Source organism: Acartia tonsa, chromosome 1, assembly GCF_053477335.1.
Source record: "Acartia tonsa isolate MP-2025a chromosome 1, ASM5347733v1, whole genome shotgun sequence".
Classification (NCBI taxonomy): domain Eukaryota; kingdom Metazoa; phylum Arthropoda; class Copepoda; order Calanoida; family Acartiidae; genus Acartia; species Acartia tonsa.
In genome coordinates this window covers 40,187,918-40,200,915 of record NC_137260.1, presented here as the reverse complement: position 1 = coordinate 40,200,915, position 12,998 = coordinate 40,187,918, and the positions used below count along the sequence as shown (strand labels likewise).

The 12,998-nt window shown below is 33.6% G+C and overlaps 1 protein-coding gene across 1 annotated transcript; it reads left to right on the top strand.

The window, feature by feature from the left end:
- The first annotated feature begins 1,919 nt into the window (after positions 1-1,919).
- On the top strand, positions 1,920-7,055 carry LOC145319429 (uncharacterized). The gene is made up of 8 exons (XM_080161570.1): positions 1,920-2,003; positions 2,831-2,887; positions 3,225-3,394; positions 3,643-3,762; positions 4,695-4,778; positions 5,720-5,791; positions 6,141-6,316; positions 6,909-7,055. The coding sequence occupies exons 3-7, from the start codon at positions 3,228-3,230 to the stop codon at positions 6,142-6,144; spliced, it is 447 nt and encodes a 148-aa protein (XP_080017696.1). The 5' UTR covers positions 1,920-2,003; positions 2,831-2,887; positions 3,225-3,227; the 3' UTR covers positions 6,145-6,316; positions 6,909-7,055.
- The last annotated feature ends 5,943 nt before the right edge of the window (positions 7,056-12,998 follow it).

The following is a 12,998-nucleotide window of genomic DNA, read 5'->3' as shown; positions in this document are numbered from 1 at the left end:
ATTATTTTTTTAGCAATTTTTCTAATGTCTAACACAGCTCTAAAAAGATGCATTAATTAATATGCAGCAAAAATGGATTGAAGATAATCTTTTTTTTTCTATGAAGGCCGTACCATCAAAAGCGAAATAATTAAATAAATCATTGTATACTCTTTTAGATTTCGCGAATGTCGCGCTTGTTATTCATAGCTTAAAAAATGTCGAAAAAACGCGGCAATATCTTTTAAGAACCCGGCCGGAAATAGATTCTTATATGGATCATATATGGTTAACAACTATATATATATTTAAATATTTTTTTTAATATTGAATGCACTATATTTTTTTATATTCTATCGAATATATATTTTATATGTCATTACAAAACTATATTACATTTAATATTAACATTAAAAAAAAAAAACATCAATTTAAACTTTCGTAACCCTGTATTGGCTTCAGAAGAACAGTTCTACAGAAACCACGGTACACGTTTGAGCTAACCAGCATTGCTCTGCCTAGGCTTTAATTAGAAAGGCCAGGGTATTATTAGTGGTTGAAAAGTTTGTACATTATTATTACAGGTATTGTGTCTTTAAAGGGACTGTGAACGTAAATTTTTCTCATCTTAACATTATCTTATTCATAATATCTCACAGATAGAGCAAAACGCGCTTTTGTTTGCTTAAAAAACGGCTTTTTCCGACGATTTTTATAAGGTACAGGGAAAGGAAGAAATTTTTCGTATTATATAAAATGTCCATTAAATTGTTTTTTTGGTATTATCCTCTTAGAAATTTTTTTTTCAATATTGAAAAATTTGAAAACAAAGAGTTTCCAGTATGGCTTTGAAACCGATAAATATCCCCTGGATTAAAAATGGTTCTGGGCCATACTGAAAAATTACGTATTACAGACAATTTTCTATGAACAATAGTCTAGAAATTATATTATCAATACCAGCTTTGTTAGGCCAGTCCTTTGGCCCCTCGGGGCTAACAAAATTGCTATTGATCTGAAAATTTCTCATTTTACCAGTCGCGGAAAGCTGTCTATAATACGACGCGATAAATAAAATCAGAGACAAAAATACCATTTTTAGATAAAAAGTATACTTTATACCTACCTACACACTTAAATAAAAATAGCCTATTTATATTTAATTTGTTCTTAGATCTTTAGTTAATAGTTATCTATGCTTATCAGGGAGGACACCCTTGGAGGAAGGTTGACCCAGGCCATCTTCCAGACCCTCATTGTCACATGGATCAAGGCTAATCTCTATGTTGTTGTGTCCTGTGAACTTTGGGATCAGTTTCTAGAGGTAATGTTAGCTATACTATAATTAAGATAACCTGCAGAAATAGATATTTTATTACTTGGATGTTACACTAGATTTTTATTTTCTCTAATAAAGTAAAACTCCCAGTGGGCTAAAATGACGATAACCCTAATTCGCCCCCTTTACTCCATTCCGTCCCGTCCTACTGGATAAACAAACTGACCATTGAATGAGTTTCATGTTAGCAACCTAAATTGACTTCAATTTTTCCACTGTCATCAATATCCACGTATATTCTATATCCATTCCATAATGTTTTATTTGTTCTACAGTACAGGAATCAGATCTATTTGCCAATCGTCCTAAAGACAACCAATGGTTGATTGTACGTCAAGCTTTTAATTTTAAGAGGGATAAAATGAGGGATTTCAAAGGTTTGAGGTTGGTAATCTAATATATTTTTTTTTAATTTTGAAGGGAAACAAATAAGGGGTTTTACGGGTTGAGTGGAGTTAACACCCTTTAAGCCCCACCCTTTAAAATCTGTATCAAGAATTAAAAATGAAGTTTGGGGACGAATTTTTGCTTCATTAATTTAGATGAATTATTTTTCCACCAACTTTTCTACTTGTCAAAATAAGTTCGTTTGTTTTAGGTTTTGAGTGGACTAACTTTATGGGAAGAATTAATCCGGGAGTGGTTTAAGACTATGGAAACCCTTACCAGAGTGTTAGCTAGACAGGTATATTATTTTTTTAATGTTTTTTCCATTAAAGTTTATAAAAATAATCGATATATTATTACTGGGATGTTGTACCACATTTTCATTTACTCTGATAAGGAGATGCTCACAGCTGGCTAAAATAAAGATACCCCCCTTCTTTAAACCCAATCCTTACCCTACTACTGGTTGAACAAACTGACCAATAAACGAATTTCATGTTAGCAAGCTAAAATAACGACAATTTTTTCCCCCTGTCGTAATATCCACGTATATTCTACATTCATTAGAGTAGGTGGTATTATCCTTGCCTGCCTAGCCGCAGCGCTCGGCTCCCTAGCCTAAAACCTAACCTAACCTAAAATACTTGTTCGTCGGTAGTCGGGGGGGGGGGGGGGGGAGGGGTTAAAAATTGAAAAAAATTGAAAAAAAAATTATAATTATAAAGATGTAATTTTGTTAATAATCATTAATGATGTGGATCAATTTATCGGGGATTGCCTTATCCCTTAAAATCCTTGAAGTTTTACCAACAAAATTCCGTTTGTCCCACTGTCTTATTTGAGAGCTTTACTCTCATAAACGTTATCATTGTTATTTTGTGGAAGGGAATTATGTTTTTTGTAAACGCGAAGCTTTTCTATAATTAGTGTTGGATGGCCGGTCTGTATGGACGAAACTCATAGCTATTATCATTAATTCAAGCATGTAGGAATTGTCCTATCTATTTCAAACTTGTTACCTACTGATTATTTTGGTCTAGCTAAAAAGTATAAGGTTTCTACTTTTGTCGTATTTTTTTAGTTTCATACCTATAGTTTTTGATTATAACAAATTCTTTTATTTAGATTGTAAAGAAACAAGACCTCAGATCAGCATTTGAAACATAGGGGGCAGTTGAAGAAGTAAGTTACAGAAAAGTTTCGCAGCTTATATTTATCTTTGTAGATCTGTATAATAATACAAACAATATTTTGGTTTCTTTACAACAAAATGGCTGGGTGTTGCCACCCCCTTAAAAGTCAAGGCTTGCCTTCACCTTTTCATTACTTGAATTTTTTGTTTGAAACTTTCACTACTGCTTTTAGTTAGGTTTAGGGAGATCAAGAAGGGTTTAGAATATTCCACAAGGGTAGGAGGTATTTTTAAGTTATAGGGAATTGTTTTGATTTATTTTTACCTTATTGTTATTAAACAAACTTCAGGTCTTGAAGTTATTTTTACTTCACTTTATTTTTTAAGGAAATGAACGGTACATTATATGCCGGTGAACGGCTGAGAGTGGAAATATCCCGGGGACGAGGCAGGGGACGTGGAGGCGGAGGTGATAGGGGGCGCAGTTCTTACAGAGGTAGAGGCCGGGGTGGGGGCGGGGATAGGTATGAAAGACGCAGCCCCCCACATTACTCTAGGAAAGTTTTTGTTTTAAAAAGTAAAAGTTAGAAAATCTTTAGGTAGGCCTATTTATTAAATGTAACGTTTAAAAGCAATGCATTTTTTGTAATTTCGCCATGGACTGACGTACAGTTTTGTTATAAAGTTGCTGCGCTAATAAAACAGCAGTACCTAAGATAAAAAAATTTAAAATTAATCTTCCAAAATACTTACTAAAAATCATCGAATTTTTTTTTTTCAAAATGAAAACATTTAAAAATAACAGAGGTGGCTCTAGAGGAAGGGGAGGTGATAAGGGTGGCTTTAGAGGCAGAGACCGTGGAGGGGACAGGGGTGGTTTCAGAGGACGTGGTGGCAGAGGGGGTGGTAGATCCCCTCCACCAAGGTAAAATTTTAAATTTTAAGATTAGTTTAGATATTGCTAGCGGCTGCGGCCCTAGCATTTAGGGGCTCTGTATTAAAAAGGATAGATAGGGGACAGAAATATAGTCTAAAACCATTCCGTGTCATATGAGAAGCTTTCCTACCTATAAAGGAGAACTCAATCGGTTTAGTAGTTATCGAAATCTTAAGCTAAAGACAAAGAACCTTTTTACTTTAAACAATTTAGTATATAAACAAAATATATTAGTGTAATTTCCAAATTTGCTAACTTACATTACAAGAATTGATTGATTAAAATAATCCTTAAATAAAAGTAACAGGATGTTTGTTTGTCTTCGTTTGTAGCGAAATATCTAGCGTACGTACACGTCTCTCCTCTACATTGAAGCTTATTGTATGTCTCGGAAAGGTTTTAATTTATACATGGATTTTTTTATAGGCCTAAGAAAAATTACCCCAAAAATTTTATTTTTTAAAAACTTTGAAAAATTAAAATTCAAGGTAGTGGGTCGGCTCTTTCCCAGCCCCCCCCCCCCCCCTCCCCACACCTTTCACATTGCAAAAAAAATGGGTGTTGTTTTTTGCTTAATGGTGTGATTGATAATTTAAATTGAAACTTGGAAGAATCTACCTATTAAGATTTAAAATAACTCTTATATGCATCATCCTATTATATAAAGCAGTAAGACTTTTTTTCTAAATAACTACTGATCCGATTGGGTTCTCTATTTTAGGTAGGCATCACATAGGTCCTGAGTTGGTTTTATTCTATTTTCTGATCATATTTAAGCCTTAAGATGGATTTTTTTTACTTTTTCTATTGAAACTAAAATAAAAAAATGTTGGGATCTATTTCAACTCACCACTAACTCAAGTGCCCCTAGAGGCCTCTAGGGGCTTAGTTACTATTGACCATACACTGTATTATCTTAGGTTGCGGCGGAAACCGGCTCCGATGCTGTACATCCTGGCTATGGATTTCTCTCCGAGAATGTCGAGTTTGCTAATCTTTGCCAGGTAAATGCAGGGAGGGAGGGGACAATGGGCTGTTAACTACACGTGTCCCCAAACTTTTATAATAACGTATTCTTATTCGTTGGCTTAACAACTTTGGGGATTAAGTGATCCCTGATTGGTTGGTACATTAAGTTGAGTGTCCAAACGTATCAACCACAAAAGGTAATCTATGTAAGGGGTAATTTTGTGTATCATCAATGGGGTTGTACATGTACAGTACATCAATTTGTCGACCATTGTCTTATCCCTTAAGATTCTTGGGTAAATGGATATATTATTACCTGGATGTTACACCAGTTTTTCATGTACTCTAATAAAGCGGTACTCACAGCGGGCTAAAATAAAGATACACCCTTATTCCTCCCTTACAACACCCCCTTACCTCCTTCTGGGTAAACGATCTGACCAATATATGAAGTCCATGTTAGGAACCTAAATTCATGACAACAAATTTCCATGATATGTCATTAATAATATCCACGTGTATTTTATATCCCTGGACAGGTAATATTTTCCATTTGACTGCAGGGAGGGAGTGGATATTAGACTGGAAGTTATACTGGTACCCAAAGTTTTATAAACACGTTAGCTCACAACTTTAAATCTTGATTGGTTCATTCAAACTAGCAGTGTCTGAACTAATCTAAGGTGTTGTTTTGTTCAATATATTTGGGGATTTATATATGTATATTTCGTTCATTATCTTGTCCACGGTCATTAGTGTGAGGAATGGGGTTGACAACACACCCCTTAAAATTAAAATTATGTAGATTCCCCCCCCCCCCCGTTTTTTAAAAACCTCTAAGATTACATCCCTTCCCGTAAAAACCCTGTGCACGCCACTGTACTGCTTACGTTTTTTTCTGGTTAATTTCAAGAATGTAATATTATATTAATAAGAATGATACCTACCTTTTAATTTAAATTTTTTTTTTTATCAGGAGAAAGGAGTTATATTTGTTGGTCCACCGTCCACTGCCATTAGAGATATGGGTATCAAGTCTACATCTAAGGTAAATGATAGAGTAGCTACTCAGGAACTTATTTTGGTTGATTTCAAGTAGAAAAAAATAACACTCTATACTATACCGGAGTAACAGGATGTCTGTTCATTTGTCCTGTACGATCTCAATCTTCTGGTCTTCCATAATTTTCAGGGAATGTTTATGCTGTTTTTTTGGCGGGGGGGGGGGGGGGGTATGACACCGCTTCTTGGAAAAATGACCTCGAATATTTTCATTGGTAAAAACCCTCCAACCATCCTCTTTTAAGACGAAACACAAGTAGGCTCTAGGAAAAGCAACTGTGTATTTAAAAGAAGTCTGTCGTTACAATTTTTCTAATATTTAACCTGTTTTTTAGATGATCATGGAAGCCGCTAACGTACCTGTAATCCACGGTTACCACGGAGAGGACCAGAGCCTGGACACCTTGAAGGCGGAGGCAGACAAGATCGGGTTCCCTGTTATGATGCCGAGTAGTATGGACACAGCATGTTCTTGTTAGCCAGGGATGTTGTTACTGCTTATGTTTTCCAGGTAAGCTTTCCCTTTATTTTTTCTCGTTCTGCGTTTTCAAAGATGTTTAGTTAGATAAGTTTGCTGATTTTTTTGCCACGTGTCAAGATGCCTGTAGGAAATGAATGAGGGGGGAGAGGGGGAGTCGAACCTACACACTTTTATTTTTGCTTTCAAAAGAAAAAATTTAGGTGTGAGAGTAAGGGGGGGGGGGAAGTTCTGACACATTTGCGTAAACAGCGAGTATAGGCTTTATCTTTGGGACGGACGGACGGACGGACAGACGGACGGACAGACATCGTTCTACTTTGTATTATAGATTAGATATTTAGTAGGGAGGGATGGGACATTGGGCTGTAAATTACACTAGCCCCCAAAGTTTTCAAATAACATTTTCTTATTCTTTGGCCTAACAACCTTGGGTACTTTTATTGATTTTTTATTGGTTGGTTCATTAAGTTGAGTGTCCTAACATTTCAATCACTTATTGTAATCTACAGAAGGGGTAACGATGTGTATCATCATTAGAGATGAACATCAATTTATCAGCCATTGTCTTATCCCTTTATATCCCTGTAATTATCTAATTAACTAATGAGCAATTTTATTCCAGGTTGAATATCAGTGATACCGAGGTCGAATGGGGCCGGTGCCCAGCAAATCCAGGAGGTTGCGCAACAGTTTTCGCGGCCAGAGCAGTAGAATCAAGAAAAATATGTTTAAGTGTTGTTTCAATCAATAAAGATAATAATGAAAACAATTTTTTTTTTATTTTTGCGTTTTGTGTACAAGCGAGGTTTTTCTATAATTAAGGTCGTTTTTTACCACTTTCTCGTGATTTTTACCACCCGTTTTTACCACAATTATTGGTAAATTTTTACCATATTTACCCTATTTCTGGTAAAATTTTACCAGTTTAGGGCAAAAATATTACCAGGTGTTGAACAGTTTTACCACTTTTTCGGTAAAATCTACCAGAAATTTGCGGTAAATTTTACCAAAAAAGTGGTAAAAATTGGTCAAAATCTGGTATAAATTTGCGTCCTAAAATGGTAATATTTTACCGGAAATCTGGTAAAATTTTACCGATAATTGTGGTAAAAATCGATGGTAAAAAGCGTGAGAAAGTACCACTAAAAGTGTTTTTACCACGATTACGGTAAAATTTTACCACCTTTTAAATCGTATAGGCTGGTAAAATTTTACCATAAAAGTGGTAAAAACTAGGTTTTTTTATGGTATTAATTCCGTCCTGGGGAAGAGATTTATAGAAAAAAAGAACCCTTCTAAATATACAAGCTATATAACTTGATAGCATTTGATAAATCATACAAGTGATCATTGAGGAAATAAAATCTATATATTAATGCACTGTGTGACAAATTTTACATTACAGGGAGGTTATAAAAAATAATTTAAAATAGTTTTAACCCATTAGTGCCGAACGGGGTTTTAAAACCCGGTTCCAGAAAATGTAAAAAAAAACGGTTTCCGGCTTCATAATTGCATCATTCTCAGTATGAATCCCCCCTCTACCACCCTGGCTTTCATTTCCCCCTGGAGCAGGCAGTTTTGCTTACTTCCGTTTGCCGGTATAGATCAACAAAGTTTGAAAATCATGAAAATTCAAAATACCCCATCTAACTTTTTTGTTTTTATAGTAAAGTCGCTGATTTTTTTCGTTAAATCTAAAGTTTATTGACAAGTACATCTATTTGTGAATTCGTTTTATTTAAATTATTATTTTTTATATGATTTTTTTATCGTTTTTTTACGCCCTATATAGGCCCGGTTCGGCATTTCCATTTGGAGTCTGAAATTTTTATTACCCGGTTTCACTAATAGATCTTTTTTGACAACAACAACAAAACAGGGTTTTTTTACCCGAAATCGCCGGCTAAACACGAAATTTGAAATAAATCGCTTTGTATTATACTTGTAGCTCTATAGATTACATGAGGTTGTGTAGTTTTCAATTACGGATCGTATCAAAGTTCTAAAAAGTGTTCATCTCACTTTTGTCGTTCAAAAATTACATTTTTCGATTTTTGGTCAAAATAACCGGGTTTTTACAGGAAAACCGGGTTTTAACGCCGGGGGAAAGCACCAAAAACGGGTAATAATGCCTGGTTGGTATTTATGGCCGAGCCGAACCGGTTTTTTTGCAACTTTCCTGTGCACGCCACTAGAGCAAAACAAAAAAATTCCGTTTTGACCATTATAAAGCTTCCCTGAAACTTTCAGCTCGATCGGCCCATAAAAGTGGCGCTCGGCACTAATGGGTTAATTCTGAAAAAAAAACATTTATTAATCTGAAGCATTGCATAAACGTATAAATGACATGAACATGTCACTTAGAAAGTGTTCATCTAGAAACTTAATATTCACCAAATTGTAGCTTTTTCAAAAGTTCTATCTCTGTCCCTGTAGCGAATTTAAGAATATGAAATAATATATTACAGGGAATCTCTCTCTCTTGCTTCATCAAAATAACAAATTTTCGCATCTAAGGTTGGATTCTTTAAAAAGTTTTATACATTAAATGATTTAGTGTTATACAATGAATTAGAGGCAACGTAATTTATTTCTAGACATTTGATTTCACAAATTAAAAGAGCTAAGTTTTGGTAGTTATTGTCGCCTGATTGGGTACGGAAACTTCACATAGGCCCCGTTCATTTTCAGATTTAGGTCTTGAAATTGTTTATGCTATTTTTCTAGCCATACATTCCTAGAACATTTAAATTATTTGGACTTAAAATAAGTTAACGTATAAACTTCTTCTTAAGGATTGAGCCCTGCAAAACTTAAATTTTCCAGCAAAATTAGGAATGGATTTTAAAATTAATTCTACATGTTAATATGCACTTAAAATACGTATGTATGTTGAAATTAATTATCTCATTACATATCTTTATATGTAATTGTGTTAAAAAACTAATTAAAATAAATGAAAGAAAATTAAAGAAAGTGGTAGTTCAGGAAATATATCTAAATACATTCATGTCCACAAGTAGCGAAATTAATAGTAGAAGAAAACTTCAAACTTTGATATTAAGACGTAAAATTGGACTAAATTTATAGATTAATATCAGTTGTGTTGGCCCCAAGAAGCCCAAGGCATTGTCCAACAGTTTGGTATTAATTATAAGATTTTAATTTCAATATTAGTGGATAATTGTCTGAAATGCGATACGCTACATGATTTTTCAATCAGAACCAGGTAATAATCAAGAGGATATAAATTGGTTTCGAAGCCATACTGGAAAAGACATTCTGTATTACTAAAATTAAAGTGAAATCATAAGTCACCTACTGTGTGATGAAAAACACTCACTATATTCTTCTGTCATTTTACAGCTGTTATAAAAGAGTTTTAGAATAAGACATCTTGTTAAGTTTGTCTTTCTATTGTCCTATTATCTAAAGAGAATAATAAAAGTTGCATGGTTATGTTTTAACAACAGGCACATTATTTACGAAAAAAACATTTTTCTGCATGAGGTCTCAGATTTTGATAAAAACTTCCAGTCCCCTTCATTTGGTCATAAAACTAAGGGCTGGGTGATTTTTAACCTTTTTAATCCATTTAAAGTCCGATTTTTCGCGCATTTTCTCACTGTGGTGTTTTCACAATGAAAAAAAGGCAATTTTTCATGATTTTAAAGTTTAAAATTTTTACATTAATTTTCAACTTACAGACATGTTTTATATATCAAATTAATCCCCCAGATGGGTACAATATAGAATTTGTCTTTAAAATCACAAAAATCATGAATTACAGGGTGTCCCAAGAAAAATGTCAAAACAGGTTTTTTAAACTTTTGACACTGTCAGGAAACGAAGTTTGCCCATTTCTTGCCTTGAGAGTGAATATCATCCATTTTACAACACATATGAAGTAAATTTGGCGTGGTAACTCCAAATTTGGACACCTGAGAAATTTTTGAAACACCCTGTAAAAGTGATTTTTGCGTCTGTAGAGCTAAAAATTGGTCCAAATTGATTATTTTTTTCAAATTAGCATACAAAGTATCTAAGTGTGTTAGGCCATAGTGTTTTCTGACCAGATTACAATTTTTATATTTTTGGACACCCTGTATTTTCAAAAAAATGAGAAAATTTTTTTTTGTTTTTTTTAAATTTTTTTTGTTTTTTTAAGTTACCTAAAACTGTCATATAGATACAGATTTTGACTAATAACAATAATATTTGCCTATTTTACAAATTTACACACTTTTGGGACACCCTGTGCATGTTTTTAAAAAATGGTGGTTTTTGCCCCTTTTTGGGGGGAAGGAGTCGTTTTAGGGCCAGAGACTATTTCTTCATTTTTGTACAACTTTTTAAGGCACATAATTTGTTATTTATACATCAACCGCCTCCGGCGAACCGTTTTGCCGTTATTCACCGCCAAAGGCGGAATTTTGACCTTTTTTACCGTTCTCGAGGTTTTAACGGGCATTTTTGGTAAGAAGGCGTTGATTTATCAAAATCACTCTGAAGTACTTTTATCTAGGCTATTTTATTTACTAAATTTCAGGTGAAATAAAATTTTTTGTATATCCAACCCATTTTTTGTCAAAAGGAATTTTAAATGGACGTGATTTATGTTTCTTTTATTACTAATGTTATATCAATTATTAATATTATATTCACTTCATTCACTTGTTTTAACAATTAAAATCCATCTTGACGAAAAACGGTTAGATGCACAAAAATTTTTACTTAACATGAAATTTAGTAAATAAAATTGCCTAAATAAAAGTACTTTAGAGTGATTTTGATAAATCAACGCCTTCTTACCAAAAATGCCCGTTAAAACCTCGAGAACGGTAAAAAAGGTCAAAATTCCGCCTTTGGCGGTGAATAACGGCAAAACGGTTCGCCGGAGGCGGTTGATGTATAAATAACAAATTATGTGCCTTAAAAAGTTGTACAAAAATGAAGAAATAGTCTCTGGCCCTAAAACGACTCATTCCCCCCAAAAAGGGGCAAAAACCACCATTTTTTAAAAACATGCACAGGGTGTCCCAAAAGTGTGTAAATTTGTAAAATAGGCAAATATTATTGTTATTAGTCAAAATCTGTATCTATATGACAGTTTTAGGTAACTTAAAAAAATAAAAAAAATTTTAAAAAAACAAAAAAAAAATTTCTCATTTTTTTGAAAATACAGGGTGTCCAAAAAATATAAAAATTGTAATCTGGTCAGAAAACACTATGGCCTAACACACTTAGATACTTTGTATGCTAATTTGAAAAAAATAATCAATTTGGACCAATTTTTAGCTCTACAGACGCAAAAATCACTTTTACAGGGTGTTTCAAAAATTTCTCAGGTGTCCAAATTTGGAGTTACCACGCCAAATTTACTTCATATGTGTTGTAAAATGGATGATATTCACTCTCAAGGCAAGAAATGGGCAAACTTCGTTTCCTGACAGTGTCAAAAGTTTAAAAAACCTGTTTTGACATTTTTCTTGGGACACCCTGTAATTCATGATTTTTGTGATTTTAAAGACAAATTCTATATTGTACCCATCTGGGGGATTAATTTGATATATAAAACATGTCTGTAAGTTGAAAATTAATGTAAAAATTTTAAACTTTAAAATCATGAAAAATTGCCTTTTTTTCATTGTGAAAACACCACAGTGAGAAAATGCGCGAAAAATCGGACTTTAAATGGATTAAAAAGGTTAAAAATCACCCAGCCCTTAGTTTTATGACCAAATGAAGGGGACTGGAAGTTTTTATCAAAATCTGAGACCTCATGCAGAAAAATGTTTTTTTCGTAAATAATGTGCCAACAGTATTGATTTTATTATTTAGACATTTTTAACTGTTTTATCTATAATACAAAGTAGAACGATGTCTGTCTATCCGTCTGTCTGTCTGTCTGTCTGTCCCTTAAGATCTCGGTAACCACTGAACCGATCGGATTCTACTCTTCAGGGTATATACCTATTGGTCCTGTGGTGGTTTTAAGCTATTTTCTTGGGGGGTGGGACACCCCAAACCCCCCAAAAACAAAAAAAAACCCTCCATTTTTTTTTTTTTTTGCTTAAGATTTCCTTGGTCCTTTAACGAATTTCGCCTTAATTTTTTTTATCACCTCTTGGGGCAAAGCCCCTAGAGGCTAGGGGCGAAGCCGCTAGTATAAAAAAAGTAAAAAGAAAAATACCAAAATAAATTTTTGAAATCTTGAAACATCTATTACTTTAATAATCTGAGATTTTATAAAAATCAGCGACTTGGATATATACATAGGTGTAAAAATTCCCAGGATATTATCAATTGTAGTGCAGCTACTCTATAAGAAATACTCTACGTCTGTCTGTTTGTTTATAGAGTAACAAAAAATTGATAAATTAAGAAGAAGAACTCATATGTAGCTTAACATTAGACTGTTATTCATGTTTGCCTCTTATTATCTTGCTAACCTCAGAACCTATTGAGATCTCTATTTTAGAAAAGGATTTTATAGGTCCCATTATGGTTTTAGGCTATATTTTTGGAAAATTGAAGTTTTGGGAATAGTTTTAGGCTATTCTACTGCTCTCGCTCCTGTAGATGCTACAAGCACAGCTGCTAGTAATATAATATAAGCTAATTTGACCTATTTATGCTGTGAATCTTGTGAAATATTATCATTCTTGTTACTTGCTACCATAAGTGTCCTTATTGAAATTTAATTGAG

Coding starts and splice junctions, on each gene's coding strand:
- LOC145319429 (XM_080161570.1), top strand. CDS start 3,228: ATGAACGGTACATTATATGCCGGTGAACGGCTGAGAGTGGAAATATCC. Junction 3,395..3,642: donor AGCCCCCCACATTACTCTAG/GAAAGTTTTTGT, acceptor TAAAAATAACAG/AGGTGGCTCTAGAGGAAGGG. Junction 4,779..5,719: donor AGTTTGCTAATCTTTGCCAG/GTAAATGCAGGG, acceptor TTTTTTTATCAG/GAGAAAGGAGTTATATTTGT.